Source organism: Rhinopithecus roxellana, chromosome 8, assembly GCF_007565055.1.
Source record: "Rhinopithecus roxellana isolate Shanxi Qingling chromosome 8, ASM756505v1, whole genome shotgun sequence".
Lineage (NCBI taxonomy): Eukaryota > Metazoa > Chordata > Mammalia > Primates > Cercopithecidae > Rhinopithecus > Rhinopithecus roxellana.
In genome coordinates this window covers 120724891-120739223 of record NC_044556.1, presented here as the reverse complement: position 1 = coordinate 120739223, position 14333 = coordinate 120724891, and the positions used below count along the sequence as shown (strand labels likewise).

The 14333-nt window shown below is 38.5% G+C and overlaps 1 protein-coding gene across 4 annotated transcripts in view; it reads right to left on the bottom strand.

The window, feature by feature from the left end:
- PRRX1 (paired related homeobox 1) overlaps window positions 1–14333 on the bottom strand; it is an 84081-nt gene that overhangs the window by 13902 nt on the left and 55846 nt on the right. For 3 of the 4 annotated variants that reach the window (XM_010371313.2, XM_030936953.1, XM_030936954.1), the window contains exons 2-4: window positions 14158–14333; window positions 7148–7329; window positions 3220–3291 (exon numbers count right to left, since the gene is read on the bottom strand). In XM_010371313.2, the coding sequence (XP_010369615.1) occupies window positions 3237–3291; window positions 7148–7329; window positions 14158–14333 (413 nt within the window). In that variant the 3' untranslated portion in view covers window positions 3220–3236. The remainder of the gene's footprint in view (window positions 1–3219; window positions 3292–7147; window positions 7330–14157) is intronic. The other variant, XM_010371312.2, reaches the window with a different exon arrangement.

Below are 14333 nucleotides of genomic sequence, written 5' to 3'. Positions count from 1 at the left end.
GAGAAGAAATTTGGATGGCTTCTGAAAACAGAAAGCTAAAACTTCATGAGAGAGGATAAAGAAAAATTTTCCGATGCTAAATTGTAGATTGTCATAGAATATTGTGCTTTAAGTACTTGGTCTAATTTTCTGAGAGATGTGTTTTTTGAGATTCTGAACAAGCAAAGTCCCATTTAACAGAAATTTGCCCTTTCTTCGATAATCAAAGTTGTGATCCATCTCTTTAGCCAAAAAGGGAGATGAGAACCTTGGGGAGATTATTTTAGTTTACTGCAGATGCTATTGCTCTTTCCCAGAAATGTCTCCTAGAATAGTGACTACGAGTTGTCTATTTCATAACCCTTTTTGTTGTAGTGATTTCATAGTCAACTAGCTTTACCACCTGATATTCTAGTCTGAGGACTTAGTAGGGTCACACATTTCTTGGAAATATTGAGTTTCTCTCTCAAATGTAGGCAAGACAGTGATATCCCAAATGAGATGAATGTGAATGCACTTTCTATCTCAAAAACAAATTAATGGGATTCAGATCATCTATTGCACAGGAGATTGGATATTCACTGGGACATTTTTCACATAAATTGCAGCCTGCTTTTCCACAGTAAAGAACAGTGCCCTTGTCTGATTATACAGTGACGTTGTATAAGAACACCAGCAGAGGCAAGTCTGTGACAATGCCTTATAGCTATCTCTCAAATTAGTGGAGCATGAGGATTAAAAAGCAGTTGTTTTTAATGAATGAATTTTGCAACTCCCTAGGAGCTTGATAGATGATAACATTTTCACTTGATAAATGCTTAGGAAATGTATAAACTTTCAAAATTGATTTAACTTGTTCCAGCATTCCATAGCCATAAGAAGTAGGATAAAAGAACCAAAGCCATCTTAATTCACAGCCTCTTAAACATTTTTAGAATATGTAATCCTACAAATATGGATTCCAATAATATTTTGTACACATACTAAATAATTGCAAGTCTGTTTTCCAGTAATTTGACATGGATCTAGCTTCTCAATTTAAGCTAAGGGTGCAATATAGCAAGCAGTGAGCAGTCCTTGGATTTACCCGTGAAAAGCAAAACTTATTACAAGTCAGAAAAGACAGAATTAGTGAGTGAGTCCTCTAAGAGTAGCTTAGTCATTCTTCAAAAATGGCATTAGAAGTAAGATGGAGAGGACCTGCCTCCTAAAGTGTCAACAGATGCAAGAGAGTCTTGAGTGGCTGCCAATATGAAATTGTTTGTGACTATCTGCTTTCCATGTCATGGAAACTTCTGAAGTTCTGCTTTAGGAAAAGAAAGAGAACCCTAAAATGTTTTCTTAAAAGTCCAATCAGGATAATTAACTGTTTTCAACCAATTTATAGAGCCATTCAGAGCATGTAAAATGACCAGTCCTTCCTATACAGGATTAAGCTTGCTCGGATCAAATGGTGAGATTGAAACTAAGTGATTTGTACAGATTAAGCACATGACAACAACCAAAGCCTGCTTAACAACAACCAGAGATCCTGCCTGTTGGTCTTGCCTTCTAAGTAAAATCCATTTATTCTTGGAAGCAGGGTACAGACATAAGTTCTGGGACTGAGTTTTTAGGCTTTGGCTAAAGCTCCATTTTTAGTTAGTTTTAGTTAAGTTCTTTGTGTCAGTGACCAAGAAACCACATTACTGAATAAAGTGCATTGAGGAATTAGAGATTAATAATAAATGCTTGCACCACATCTGTTGATTTAGCTAGTCTGCACTGAGACTTACAGGGAGCTGACACATTTAAATCAGCTTCAAATGTTTGCATTTCCTTATTTGGAGATTCCTAACAGATGCAGCACAGCCATAGATAGCAGAGTGCTAATCACCAGCAGGGTTCCAGGACTGTTTTCACTGGGGACAAATCATTTTTTATCACTTCAACCTACCTTGAAAGTTGTAAGGAAAAAAAAATGTGTTAAAATGACTGCCAAACATTGAGGAAGTACAGAAAATACTATTCGTAGTACGATTTTAAAGCCAGGAAACTTACGGACAACTGCCCCTCTGCTTTCTAAAAGCCTATAGTGTTGAGTCCCACAAATCACAAAACAATTGATAGCTTGGGAAAAAAATAATACCTGACTCTATTTTCAACTCTTTGTTTTCTATGTGGCCCTTTGAACAAATGATGACGTTTACAATTTCACCCTAAAGACAAATCTGTCAGCCAAGAAGTCTATGAGTTTTCCTGAAATCCTTGGGTTTCACCAGCTCAGGATTTTTTCAGAGACTGTGGGGGTTACAGTGTTCAAGACTGTGATGCACAGAAGTTGCAGAAAGCCTCTGATTTGTTCTTTTGTCAGTGCAAGTACAACAGAGGCATATTTGCCTCACCTGATAAAATGTAATACCAGTTTTCCTAGGGAAATTTACTTTTAAAAAGAGATCTGGTAAATTCTTTGGAAAGGGATCTTTTGTGATTTAAATAACTAACTTCTGTTCCTAACTTCTGTTTTGAAATTCAGAAGTTGACTTTCTAAGATGTATATTTATCTCTTAAAGTGAACACACTTGCACATTTCATTGGTAAGCTTTCAGTTTGTACTATATATTCAGGGATCTTTCTGCTATTTTTAACTTTTCATTTTAGAAATACTTTTATATATAAAGCCTCTTATATCTTTCTATTGTTGCAAGACTTTTTTTTTGAAGTGCACATTGCTTATCAGTAGGTTCCAAACACCCCTGTGAAATAAGCAATAGGGAAACTATTGCTAGCTTCATGTTAGATACAAAACTAGGTAAAAGAGCAATGATCTGATTGGCCTGAGGAGCAGCAGAAGCCAGGACAAGAAAGTAATTCTTCTGAACCCTGTCCTGTAACCTACAAAGTCTCACTATTCAAAGTGTGCACCAAGTGTCAGCAGCAGCAGCATCACCTAGAAGCGAGTTAGAGATACAGAATCCAAGCTCCACCCTGGACTTCGTGAATCAGAGTTTGCACAGTCACGTGATCCCAGATGTTTCCTGTGCACAGCAATCCCTGAAGAGCCCTGCTCTAGACTAGTATCACCCTACCCTTCATTTCGTGGACATGCTTTCTTGCAGCTCTGGTTCCCAATAGTATTCCTTACTTGAGGACTTCACTGCTGAAATTTCTAGAACTGCAACCCCCACTTTCTTAAACACTCTGAATTCCCACTTAAACCCTACCCCAAGCAGCCGCCCTCTTCCCCCTCTGACAAGTTACCTTTTCAGTGTCTTCCGTTAGAATCCGTTATGAAGCCCCTCGTGTAAACAACATCTTGGGAGGGACGAGGATCTATTTTTGAAAGTGTGAAAGGGAGAAATAAGCCAAATGCGTTCAGCAGATGTCAGGCAGCACCATGACCACGATCAAATGAGGGGAGGAGAAGGATGGGGAGGGAAGCTGTGGACGAGGACAGCTGGCCTCTCTTTCACTGATCACTAGCTTTCTTTTAAGCCCAGGCTTCCCCCTGGAAATGGCACTTCAGGTCAATAATGCAGAACTAGGCCATTCACTACCCACTTCACCTAGGAAAGGATGTCTCTGGGAAAATGTTTCTTGGCTACTTCATTTCAAATAACAGTCAAAAGTTCAGGACTTGGTTGGTCACTGCTACCCAAGAAGCAAAGCACTGCAAGATTAGTGAGTCTGAATAATTCTGGTGCTTGTGTGTGCTTTCATTCTTACAAGTTGCCTAAGAAAAATAGCTCTGAGTTAAGCAATGGGGGTGTGTGCCAAAAACAAGCTTCCTTTAACTGGCCATGGATGGATAAAGAAGACACCTGCCAGGACAACAGTGTCCATGTTAGGGAATACTTTATCCCTCTGGTGACTCAGTTGCCTGCCTAATGTCATCACCTCTAACATGCTCAATCAAGGGAATGAGTGAGGTCATGACGTGCTATAATTAGAGCAAACTATATGTCCTAGGGACAATCCTGGCTTATACCTGTTGTCCTAGTATAATTATTAATAGCGCTCCCCTTTCACTCTAAAAAAATGCCCTAGTTTGAACAATAAGTTACACTTCCATCACTCTGGATGTAAAAGACACCCAGAAAAAAATATGTTGGCTGTTTTCCAACCCAAAATTCTGACCATATGCAAATAACTGCTTTTATGCCTTGGTTTTCTCCTTTCTTTTTTCAGGGGATAACTGAGGAAGTCAGCAAACTATCCTTTCTAGCAAAACTGTCTGCTCACTGTCTCCGGCTTCTATGACCAAGCCACATCTATCAGTCCATTGGGATGCCCATGCCCCACGGAGTGTGGACCTCAGCTGCAGGCATGCCTCACTGATCTGAGATAGCTCTTGAATAAAAAGGGGATTTTAAATAGTTTTCCAATCTTATACTTTTTTTACTACTTTCGATACAATGCAAGGTTTAATTTGAATGAAAGTACAGTCGTGTGGCTTAACATGTTGAATAAAAACAGGGATCACAAGCATTAGTTCTAATTCTGCTTGCTGAAGACTTAAATTTGGGTAAGTGTTTAGTCTCTTCTTTGGAAGACAGAGCTATCACACAGGAGTGTTCCAAGAATTAACCAAGAGAAATGCCTTTTAATGAGTGTCACATGTGAGATAACTAACTTGACATAATAGTATCAACAAGAACAGTGAGTTAATTTTTCATAACACAAAAGGTCTATCATTTCCTTTGCTTTGGATCACTTGTTTTTCTTTTTTATTTCCTTAACAATATTTCCTATCAAGCTTCAAAGTGTGAAATTATAACATAGTTTGGTTCTAAACATAGCAGAAAATTCTCCAAATAACAGAATAGCTTTTTGCTACTTTTAGAAATTAACCAAAATATAAACACTTCAGTCAACATTGGATCAAAAACATTATTATTGATTAAATTACTGTTTTAACATCACTTTTCTACTTATATTTGAAGAATAATTTATTCTTCATACAGAATATGAACATTTTATGATTTTTTAATTAATTTTTACAAATTCAATTTCTAAGAGAGAAACGATATAAAAGCATACCATGAAATGAGTAAAATGTACTAGGTTATATGATTTTAAGTGAAAAGAGGAGAATACAAAATAATATATACACTAAGGCTACACCTATATAAAATATTGAACTCTAATCACAAAAATGAATATACTAGTTATGTCAAGATGGTGAATTATGCATGTTTTTAAAAATGTATCCAGTATTTCTACCTAATTCTTTCCATTAAAATAGAATATTTCCAAAACAGGCATGCATAAATTGCCATGTTAATAATTTCAGTTAGATGTCCATATACTAAACACGTATGATGCAGACACTGAGGCTCAAACGGCTGAGGTCCAAGTAATATAACCCTACATTAATTCAGGAAGGATTTCATCCCCATTCATGCACTGTGCTGTGTGAAGCCTCTCACTGGTAAGGACCACGTGGCAGCCATCTGGATTGTTTATTGCTGGTGTGAAAAATTCCTATGGAGGACCCAGCCAGAAAAAGGAGCAATACTTCCTGGTTGTGACCATATTCAAACCAGAGATCTTGAAGCATCAGGCTTTGAACCACACCCATTTTCCAAGTCATTTAGCGTGTTCATGAGCATACTAAATTTCTCTTATACCAATATTTATAAGAGAAATAAAGCAGACTTTCATTTATTTAAAATATTAGAGAATATGTGATTTTACAATGGTCTTCAAAAACTGTATTTTTAGTAAATCTTATAGGAGAAGAGTTTAAATTTAAAATAGGGCACACAGGTATAACTAATGTTTCAAGATCAGCAAGGCACACCACATCTGAGTGCAACAGGGCCCAGAATAAGGCTTTCCTAGATGGAGGGTCTCTATGTGCTAAGACCAAAAGAATTCAGGCAATTTTATAACAGGGGATTAAAAGAAATTTCCAAATGCATTTACCGTATTTCTCTAAAGGAACTGATTTGGAACAGAAAGAAACTTTTAGATGAGGCTTTTTGCTTTGATTAAAGCTATGAACCTTTGAAAAACACTTGCATTTTAAAAACGTAGCATTTCATGTCAGGAATTCAACTTCATCTGAGACATAATCTCCTATATTTCATTTAAAACCTCTCCTTAAACCAATAATTAACGTTGACAATAAAAAGGTAAACAAAAGCATAATAAATGAATTTGTGAATAGTTCTGCCTCCACTGAAATCAGCTAGGGAGAACACGTAGGCTTGGCCTGGTTTCTCGGAGTACTCAGGTCTGCTTTCAAAGAAAGGCACTCTAGACTAATCCAATGGGTTAGGCACTTATGTCTCAGCTTCCCTTGTGGCAGCCTGTATTTTCTGAACAGCATAATAATCGGAAGTTAAAAACCTCTTTATGAGATTGAAATAGTACTCTTATTTGTTTCTTTAAAATTGTTCAACTTTTTAATATAAAAGTTTAGTGTAAATTATACATTCCTTTTTTATTTAAAAGAAACACACACATAAACACACACAGACACACACACACACAAATACACACAAACTGATCCCCAGAGAAACCTTCAGACAAGTAGACAAGAATTAGCAACAGATTAGGAAGGCATTTGGCATTATAAGAAATTCACACCTACTAACAAAGAACCTTGGCCATGAAAGTGATCAGAATGAACTTGGGTTTTCCTTCCTTCTCTCTCTGTCATAGTCCCTCTCTGTCTCTCTCCTTCCTTCCTTCCTTCTTTCCTTTCTTTCTTCCTTCCTTCTTCTTTTTCTAAATTCAAAGTCAGTTTTACTGCAAAGTTTGCCTTTGGCCCTATACTTGGAGCTTTACAAGTTAAGTCCCTACATTTGCATAATACAACGAATTTATCTTAAATTTGGAAACAGGGTTAAGTTTTGTTGCAGAATTGTTGCAAGAGGGACACTAGGCACAGCTTAATGATCTTTTCTTTTAAATTCTTCCTCATCTTTGAAATCTTTGCAAGAGTTCCTGAGTCCAAGAGGAGATTGCTGAGATAGCCTGCCCCTCTTACCTCTGCCCCAAACCCTGCTCCTGGGGCAGCTAATAATCTCCTGGGAAAATGTGGGGATGTCAGCAAGTTGAATGTCTCTGAAGAGATTAACTCAGTAAGAAATGTCGGTGGGCTGCACAAGCAGCTTGAAACATGACCGACCGCTGAGAAACATGTGGAAGTGGAGCAAGGGAGAGTGGGCCAGTCATTCACCTGTACGGAGACGCTGTTCCCCAGGAGAGATAATCGGTGGGTCTCGGAGCAGGACGAGGTACGATGGGCTGCTCCACAGCAGTCACGTCTCCTGAGTAGGATTTGAGGAGGGAAGCATTTTTATTGGCTAGCATGGCTCTCTCATTCCTGCGGAACTTGGCTCTTCGGTTCTGAAACCACACCTGGAGGATTGTTAGGAGGTGAGAAGGCATAAGGAAAGAGAGGAAAAATAAAGAAGAAGGGGTTACAAGGATGAAATTCTGGTTGATTTTACTATATAATGCCTTCCCAAGGAAGATATAAGATGGCTGTGGAATTCTCCTTAGAACAACAGAAACATGCCAAACGCCTTCCTTCATGAGGGCCATTCTTAAAGGTCTAGACTATTACAACAAGACCATGAAATTCTCCAGTAATCAGGTCTCCGGAGATGGGATCTGTGACTTACAGACAGAACAGCAAAATATGGGTTATAATCCCTGTTACAATTGTAATCAAGAAAAATCTCATTAGACTTCTGACACAGAAATAATGACTTTTCTAAAAGCTTTTTCAAAATTCTTCAAAATGTGAAAATGTCATCTGCTTTCACAACAATTATATTTTAAGAAAATTCCCCATCTCCCAAAAGTAGATGTTCCAACAAAGATTTAAGAAGGAAGTGTTTTATTTGGGAGGTGCAAGGAACACCATTTGGGGAGCAAGGAAGTAACAGAGAAGAAAAGGCAACCACTAAAGAGTGTGCTACTAAACCAGCTATCTCTGTGGTAGCTCAATCCTACAGAGATCCTGAAAACTAAGACTAATGTAGGACACACACTTCAGAGTTATCCCTCTCGGAGCTGACGGAGTTGGGTGTGTGTACACTGGATCCTGTCAGTCGTTGGATATTAATGTTCTAGCACTTCTGGAATGCTGAAGGCAGGGCAGTCTCCTGAAGTTCTAGAAAGAAACTGCTGGCACAGAAATGCAGGCACTAAAAGTTGGAAGCTGACCAGACTACACTTAATTGTAGGGTTCAAGGGAAATGGACAGCACAGACAGCATTTGCTGCAGCTAATAATAAACCTATCATTTAATTTTATTTATTTTTTATTTTATTTTACAAGTTCTGGGATACGTGTGCAGGATGTGTAGGTTTGCTACATAAGTCAAACTGTCTCTGTTTGCAGATGATATGATCCTGTATCTAGAAAACACTATCGTCTCACCCCAAAAACTTCTTAAGCTGATAAGCAGCCTCAGCAAAGTCTCAGGGTGCAAAATCAGTGTGCAAAAATCACAAGTATTCCTATACATCTACAACAGAAAAGCAGAGAGTCATATCATGAATGAACTCCCATTCACAATTGCTACAATGAGAATAAAAAATCTGGGAATACAGCTCACAAGAGAAGTAAAGCACCTCTCCAAGGAGAACTAAAAACCATTGCTCAAGGAAATCAGAGAGGACACAAACAAATGGAAAAACATTCCGTGCTCATGGATAGGAAGAATCAATATCACGAAAATGGCCATACAGCCAAAGTAATTTATAGATCTAATGCTATTCCCATTAAATTACCATTCACATTGTTCACAGAATTAGAAAAAACTACTTTAAAATTTATATAGAATGAAAAAGAGCCCATATGGTGAAGATAATCTTAAGCAAAAAAAAAAAAAAAAAAAAAAAAAAAAAAAAAAAAAAAAAAAAAAAAGCTGAAGGCATCACACTATCTGACTTCAAAATATACTACAAGGCTACAGTAACCAAAACAGCATGGTATTAGTACAAAAGCACACACACAGACCAATGGAACAGAATAGAGAACTCAGAAAAGACTGTACATTTACAACCATCTGATATTCAACAAACCTGAAAAAAACAAGCTATGGGGAAAGGATTCCTTATTTAATAAATGGTGCTTGGAGAACTGGCTAGTCATATGCAGAAAACTGAAACTGGACCTCTTCATTACACCATATACAAAAATTAACTCAAGATAGATTAAAAACTTAAGTATAAAACCCCAAACTATAAAAACCCTAGAAGAAAATATGGGCAATATCATTCAGGACATAGGCATAGGCAAAGAATTCATGATGAAAGCATCAAAAACAATTTCAGCAAAAGCAAAATTTGACAAATGGGATCTAATTAAAGAGCTTCTGCACAGAAAAATAAACTATCATCAGAGTGAACAAGCAACCTACAGAATGGGAGAAGATTTTTGTAATCTATCCATCTGACAATGGTCTAATATCCAGAATCTACAAGGAGCTTAAACAAATACACCATGGAATACTATGCAGCCATAAAAAAGGATGAGTTTGCGTCCTTTGGAGGGACATGGATGCAGCTGGAAACCATCATTCTTAGCAAACTATCACAAGAAGAGAAAACCAAACACCGCATGTTCTCACTCATAGGTGGGAACTGAACAATGAGATCACTTGGACTCGGGAAGGGGAACATCACGCACTGGGGCCTATCATGGGGAGGGGGGAGGGGGGAGGAGGGAGGGATTGCATTGGGGAGTTATACATGATATAAATGATGAATTGATGGGTGCTGACGAGTTGATGGGTGCAGCACACCAACATGGCATAAGTATACATATGTAACAAACCTGCACGTTATGCACATGTACCCTAGAACTTAAAGTATAATAAAAAAAAAAAAATTTTATAAGAAAAAAACAAACAATCCCATTAAAAAGTGGGCAAACAATATTGTTTGTTAAGTGTTACTAGGGCTAGGAACTTATATAAGCACACTACATACATTATTTCTAGTCAACATGACAATTTCACATATTAGGTTTTAATATTTCTATTTTACAGTTGAGAAAGCAATTTCAATGAGATTAAATACAGTCATATACCACATAATAATGTTTCAGTCAATCATGGACCTCATATACGATGGTGGTCTCATTAAATTATAATACTTATAATTTAATTGTAATATAACTAAATTAAATTGCTATTTGATATGTTTAGATACACAAATACTTCCCATGCTATTACAATTGCCTACACTATTCAGTAGAGTAATATGCTGTACGGGCTTGTGACCTAAGAGCAACAAGCTATACCCTATAGCCTAGGTGTGCAGTCAGTTATACCATCTAGATTTGTGTAAGTAGACTCCATGATGTTTGCACAATGACAAAATCACCTAAAAATGCAGTTCTCAGAACAGATTCCCCATTGTTAAGCATTACATGACTGTAATCTCTTGAAATTCATATAAATAATAAATGGCTGAGTTTCTGAACTCAAGGACATCCAATTCATGATCATACAACTCTTCTAGAGTGCTATGGAATTCTACTCATTCATTTACTCATTCAAGAAATCTTTATGGAGCTCCTGCTATGGTCCAGGCCCTGTACTAAATGCTGGAAAGAGAGAGATGAGAAACTTATTCTCTGCTTTTAAGCAGCTCATAACCTATTAAAGGAAGACATGTAAATTTGAAAAACTGCAAAACAAGTATTTTAAATGCAGTTATAGAAATGTATAACAAGGTATGGGAGAAGAAAATTATTTTTGTGGAGTGAGCAGTTGTACAGCTCAAGGGGACAACATACACATAAAATACCATGTGATCAGTTCCCTGTAGAGCTGTGCAGCATGAAGGGCCTGGGTGGAAATTGGCCAAGGTGGAATCGGGACTTGGCTTCCCAGACTCCTGGCTCTTCTGTTTCTATTGTACCTTCACATTGCTCTTATAGCTCTCATCTTAAATGTTAATATAATCACATTAGTGCCTTGTTTTATATCATCTACTGGCTCCCCATCAGTCACAGAATAAAATAAAAACTTCTTAACCATAGAACTAAAGCTGTTCAGGAATTAGCTCTTTGTCCATCAATCCAGCCACAAGCCACATCGCTCTAATCTCATATACTGGCCCTCTATGGCTCCAGCTCCTACCCATGCTCAAAATCACCTGTGGACTCCTAAATGTGTTTGGCTATTTCCCACCTAAAAATATTCACACCAGATATTTCCTTTGCCTATCATATTCTTTCCTGCTTTGTCCAGGTATCTAAGCCTACATATTTTTTTCAAAGTTCAACTTTAACATTGAACATAACTTAAAAGTCATACTGGCTACACTACTTTCAAGATTTGTCCTGGGAGTTGTTTAATTTCTCTGCTCCTTTTTCTCCTAATCAATTGGAGATGATAATATCTACTTACAGGATAGTTTTGAGAGTTGGCCCAGAATTGGTGTCTAATAAACATAAATTCTCTCCCTTTTCCCCCAGGCAGATTAGATCATTCCTTCCTCTGGTCTATCACTAATTATTGTACATTCCACTGATGTAGGAATCATATTATGATATCATAAATGTATGGTTTGCACATCTATCTTCTCCACCCCAGTCCAAACATCCTTAAGGAGAGGGTCGGTGTCTTATTCATCCCCAGCAAACCAAAACTGGGTTCAAGAGCATAATATGTGCTTGATAAGTGTATGAGGAAAAAAAGAGGAAAAAGAAGAAAAAAATAAATTTTGCAAAGATGAATAAAACATGGCCTCCATCCAAGAGGCCTCCTCAGTCCTGCGGGGGAAGTTGGCCCAGATACAACTCAATATAATACATTTCATGTTATGATAAATGCCATAAACATAAAGAAGCCTGGAATCAGAAGGGATTGGTTCAGACTGGGAAAAGGTAGGCTTTCATGGGGGAAGAGTAAAGTCATGGAGGGAGAACTCTGTCCTACTCACTTAGGAAATGTTCACAGCTCTAAAAGTCATTAAATCATAGCAAGGTGGGAAAAGAGAAAGAAAAAAAGTAGTTCCAACATACAAAAAAGACATTTCCCTGTCATGATAGGGGCAAGACAGTCCACCAACCCCAAAATTGGTCCTTCTTTTTTTTTTTTTTTTTTTTTTGAAATGTCCACCATTGCCCTCTGCAGGTTTCCTTATTTAAAATTTAGATCACCGTAACAAAAGTGGCACATTAGTGTGCTGTGGGTTACTGCACTAAAAGTATTCATTACACCACTGCAAGCTGAGGTGTGGCATAAAAGACGTGGGGTTTTTGAGGAGAGAGGAAAGGATTTAAGAGCAGAGTTAGAGATTTGCGGTGAGCAGTGTGGGGGAAGAGGGTGTGGGAAGACAAATTTCATAATCTGCCCTGGATGGCGAATGGGAGAGCAAAACTGAGTGTTGTCCCTATGGGTCACTCTTACTTGACCCCAAAGGGGCACCTGAACTCACACTTCTTCCTAACCTACCCTCAGGGACCCCACAGGCTCCCATGACTTTCTTCTTTTGTCACTGACATTTTCATTTTTTCTCTTGGGGAGTACTTCTTGGTGAAGTCCCTGTTTCCCCATAGGGAAACTTTCACACTTTCTCTTCAGACTGAAGGGAGTACCAGGATCTCTGCATTAACTCCACAGTGGTCTCCCACTGTATACTGTGTCTCCTCCATAGACACACACCCTAATCAATGGGATAGAAATCTACCCTGAGGTCTAGCTCAAGTTCTGGCCTATCAAGAGGGTTATCATTTACAGAAAGAAATTCTTAACACTCAGACGGGACATAGATATACAAACAATAATTTCGTAAGGAAGACAAGACAGACTGGACCTACCCACCTTATCAAAACAGCATCTTGCTACTGGCAATAGGGAAAACAATAAGATCTTTCAGCAGAGAGCAAAGCACTACTCCAAAAGGCATTTAGCCGGGAGACTCTCATTCATTCGGTTTTTGGGGTGGGTGGGTGAGGGTAATTAAAAGCATGAACTCTGGATCTGCATGTCTGCATTCAAGTCCTATTTCAGACACTTCCTAGCTATGTGATGCTGTGCAAAATACTTTAACCTCTCTGTACCTCAGTTTTCTCATCTGCAAAATGAAGAATACTATCCACATCGTTGAATTAGTGTGAGGATGAAATACATTACTTATGTAAAGAACACTACTTGGCATATAAGGGCTCCAGTAGTGTTAGTTATTATATATTGTCATTATTGTTATGACTGTTAATCACAGGTTGTCTGATGTTCTAGTGTCTGGCTTGCAGTTGATGTGTCATGGCACTAATGTTAGAAAGAATGGCTATTCTCTTTTTCCTGCCTTTCATGCTCTTACCCTCTTTCAGTTCACAGAGACCCTGAGGGTGAATAAAATCATCCACTTGAGTGTGCTCTTAACTCAGTTCCTAAGTATTCATTTCCCACTCCATCAGTGCTCATATTCACGGGTACTTACAACAAGTTTCTTGAAGACTGGGGAGGAGAGCTGAGGTAGGGGACAGAGAATTCATCTCTTTAACCACTTCAAGATCAAAGTGAAATCTAAGGGTTCAGAGTAAAATGCTCAGATGGACAATGTATATCACATAAATCTGGAAGTGTCAGAAAGAAACGGGTGCTGGGAGAGGAACCTGTAGCAAAGATTATTCTGCCCTACCTGAAAACATTCAATTTTATTTAAAAAAAATACTTGCTGCCCAAAGAAACACAGCTGGAAACAGGATTCTATCCTCATGCTGACCATTTGTAACCCTTATGAGTACCAGCTCCCATCTGAAGCCTCTAACTTGTGTATTATTTGTTTGTTTGTTTGTTTATTTATTTATTTATTTATTTATTTATTTATTTATTTATTTTTGAGACAGGGTCTCACTCTGTCACCCAGGCTGGGGTGCAGTGGCACAATCTCAGCTCACTGCAACCTCCACCCCCTAGGCTCAAGCAATTCTCCCACGTCAGCCCTCCAAGAAACTGGGACCACAGGCACGCACCACCATGCCTGGCTATTTGTTTATTTGTTTTGTATTTTTGGTAGAGATGAGGTCTCACCATGCTGCCCAGTCTGGTTTCAAACCCCTGAGCTCAAGCAATGTGCCTGTGACAGCCTCCCAATGTGCTGAGATTGCAGGCATGAATCACTGCGCTGGGCTATAATTTGTGTTTTTAAACAGTCTTCAGAAATGTGCCTCTGAGGAGGGGACTACCTGGTACCAGCTTCCCGCAGCTTCAGTTACCTGCACTCTGGCCTCGGTGAGGTTCACCCGGCGGGCAAGGTCTTCTCGCACAAAAGCATCAGGATAGTGTGTCCGCTCAAAGACACGTTCCAAAGCCTGCAGCTGGCTGCTATTGAAGGTTGTCCTATTCCTTCGCTGCTTTCGCTTCTTTTTTTCCTCTGAGTTCAGCTGATCAT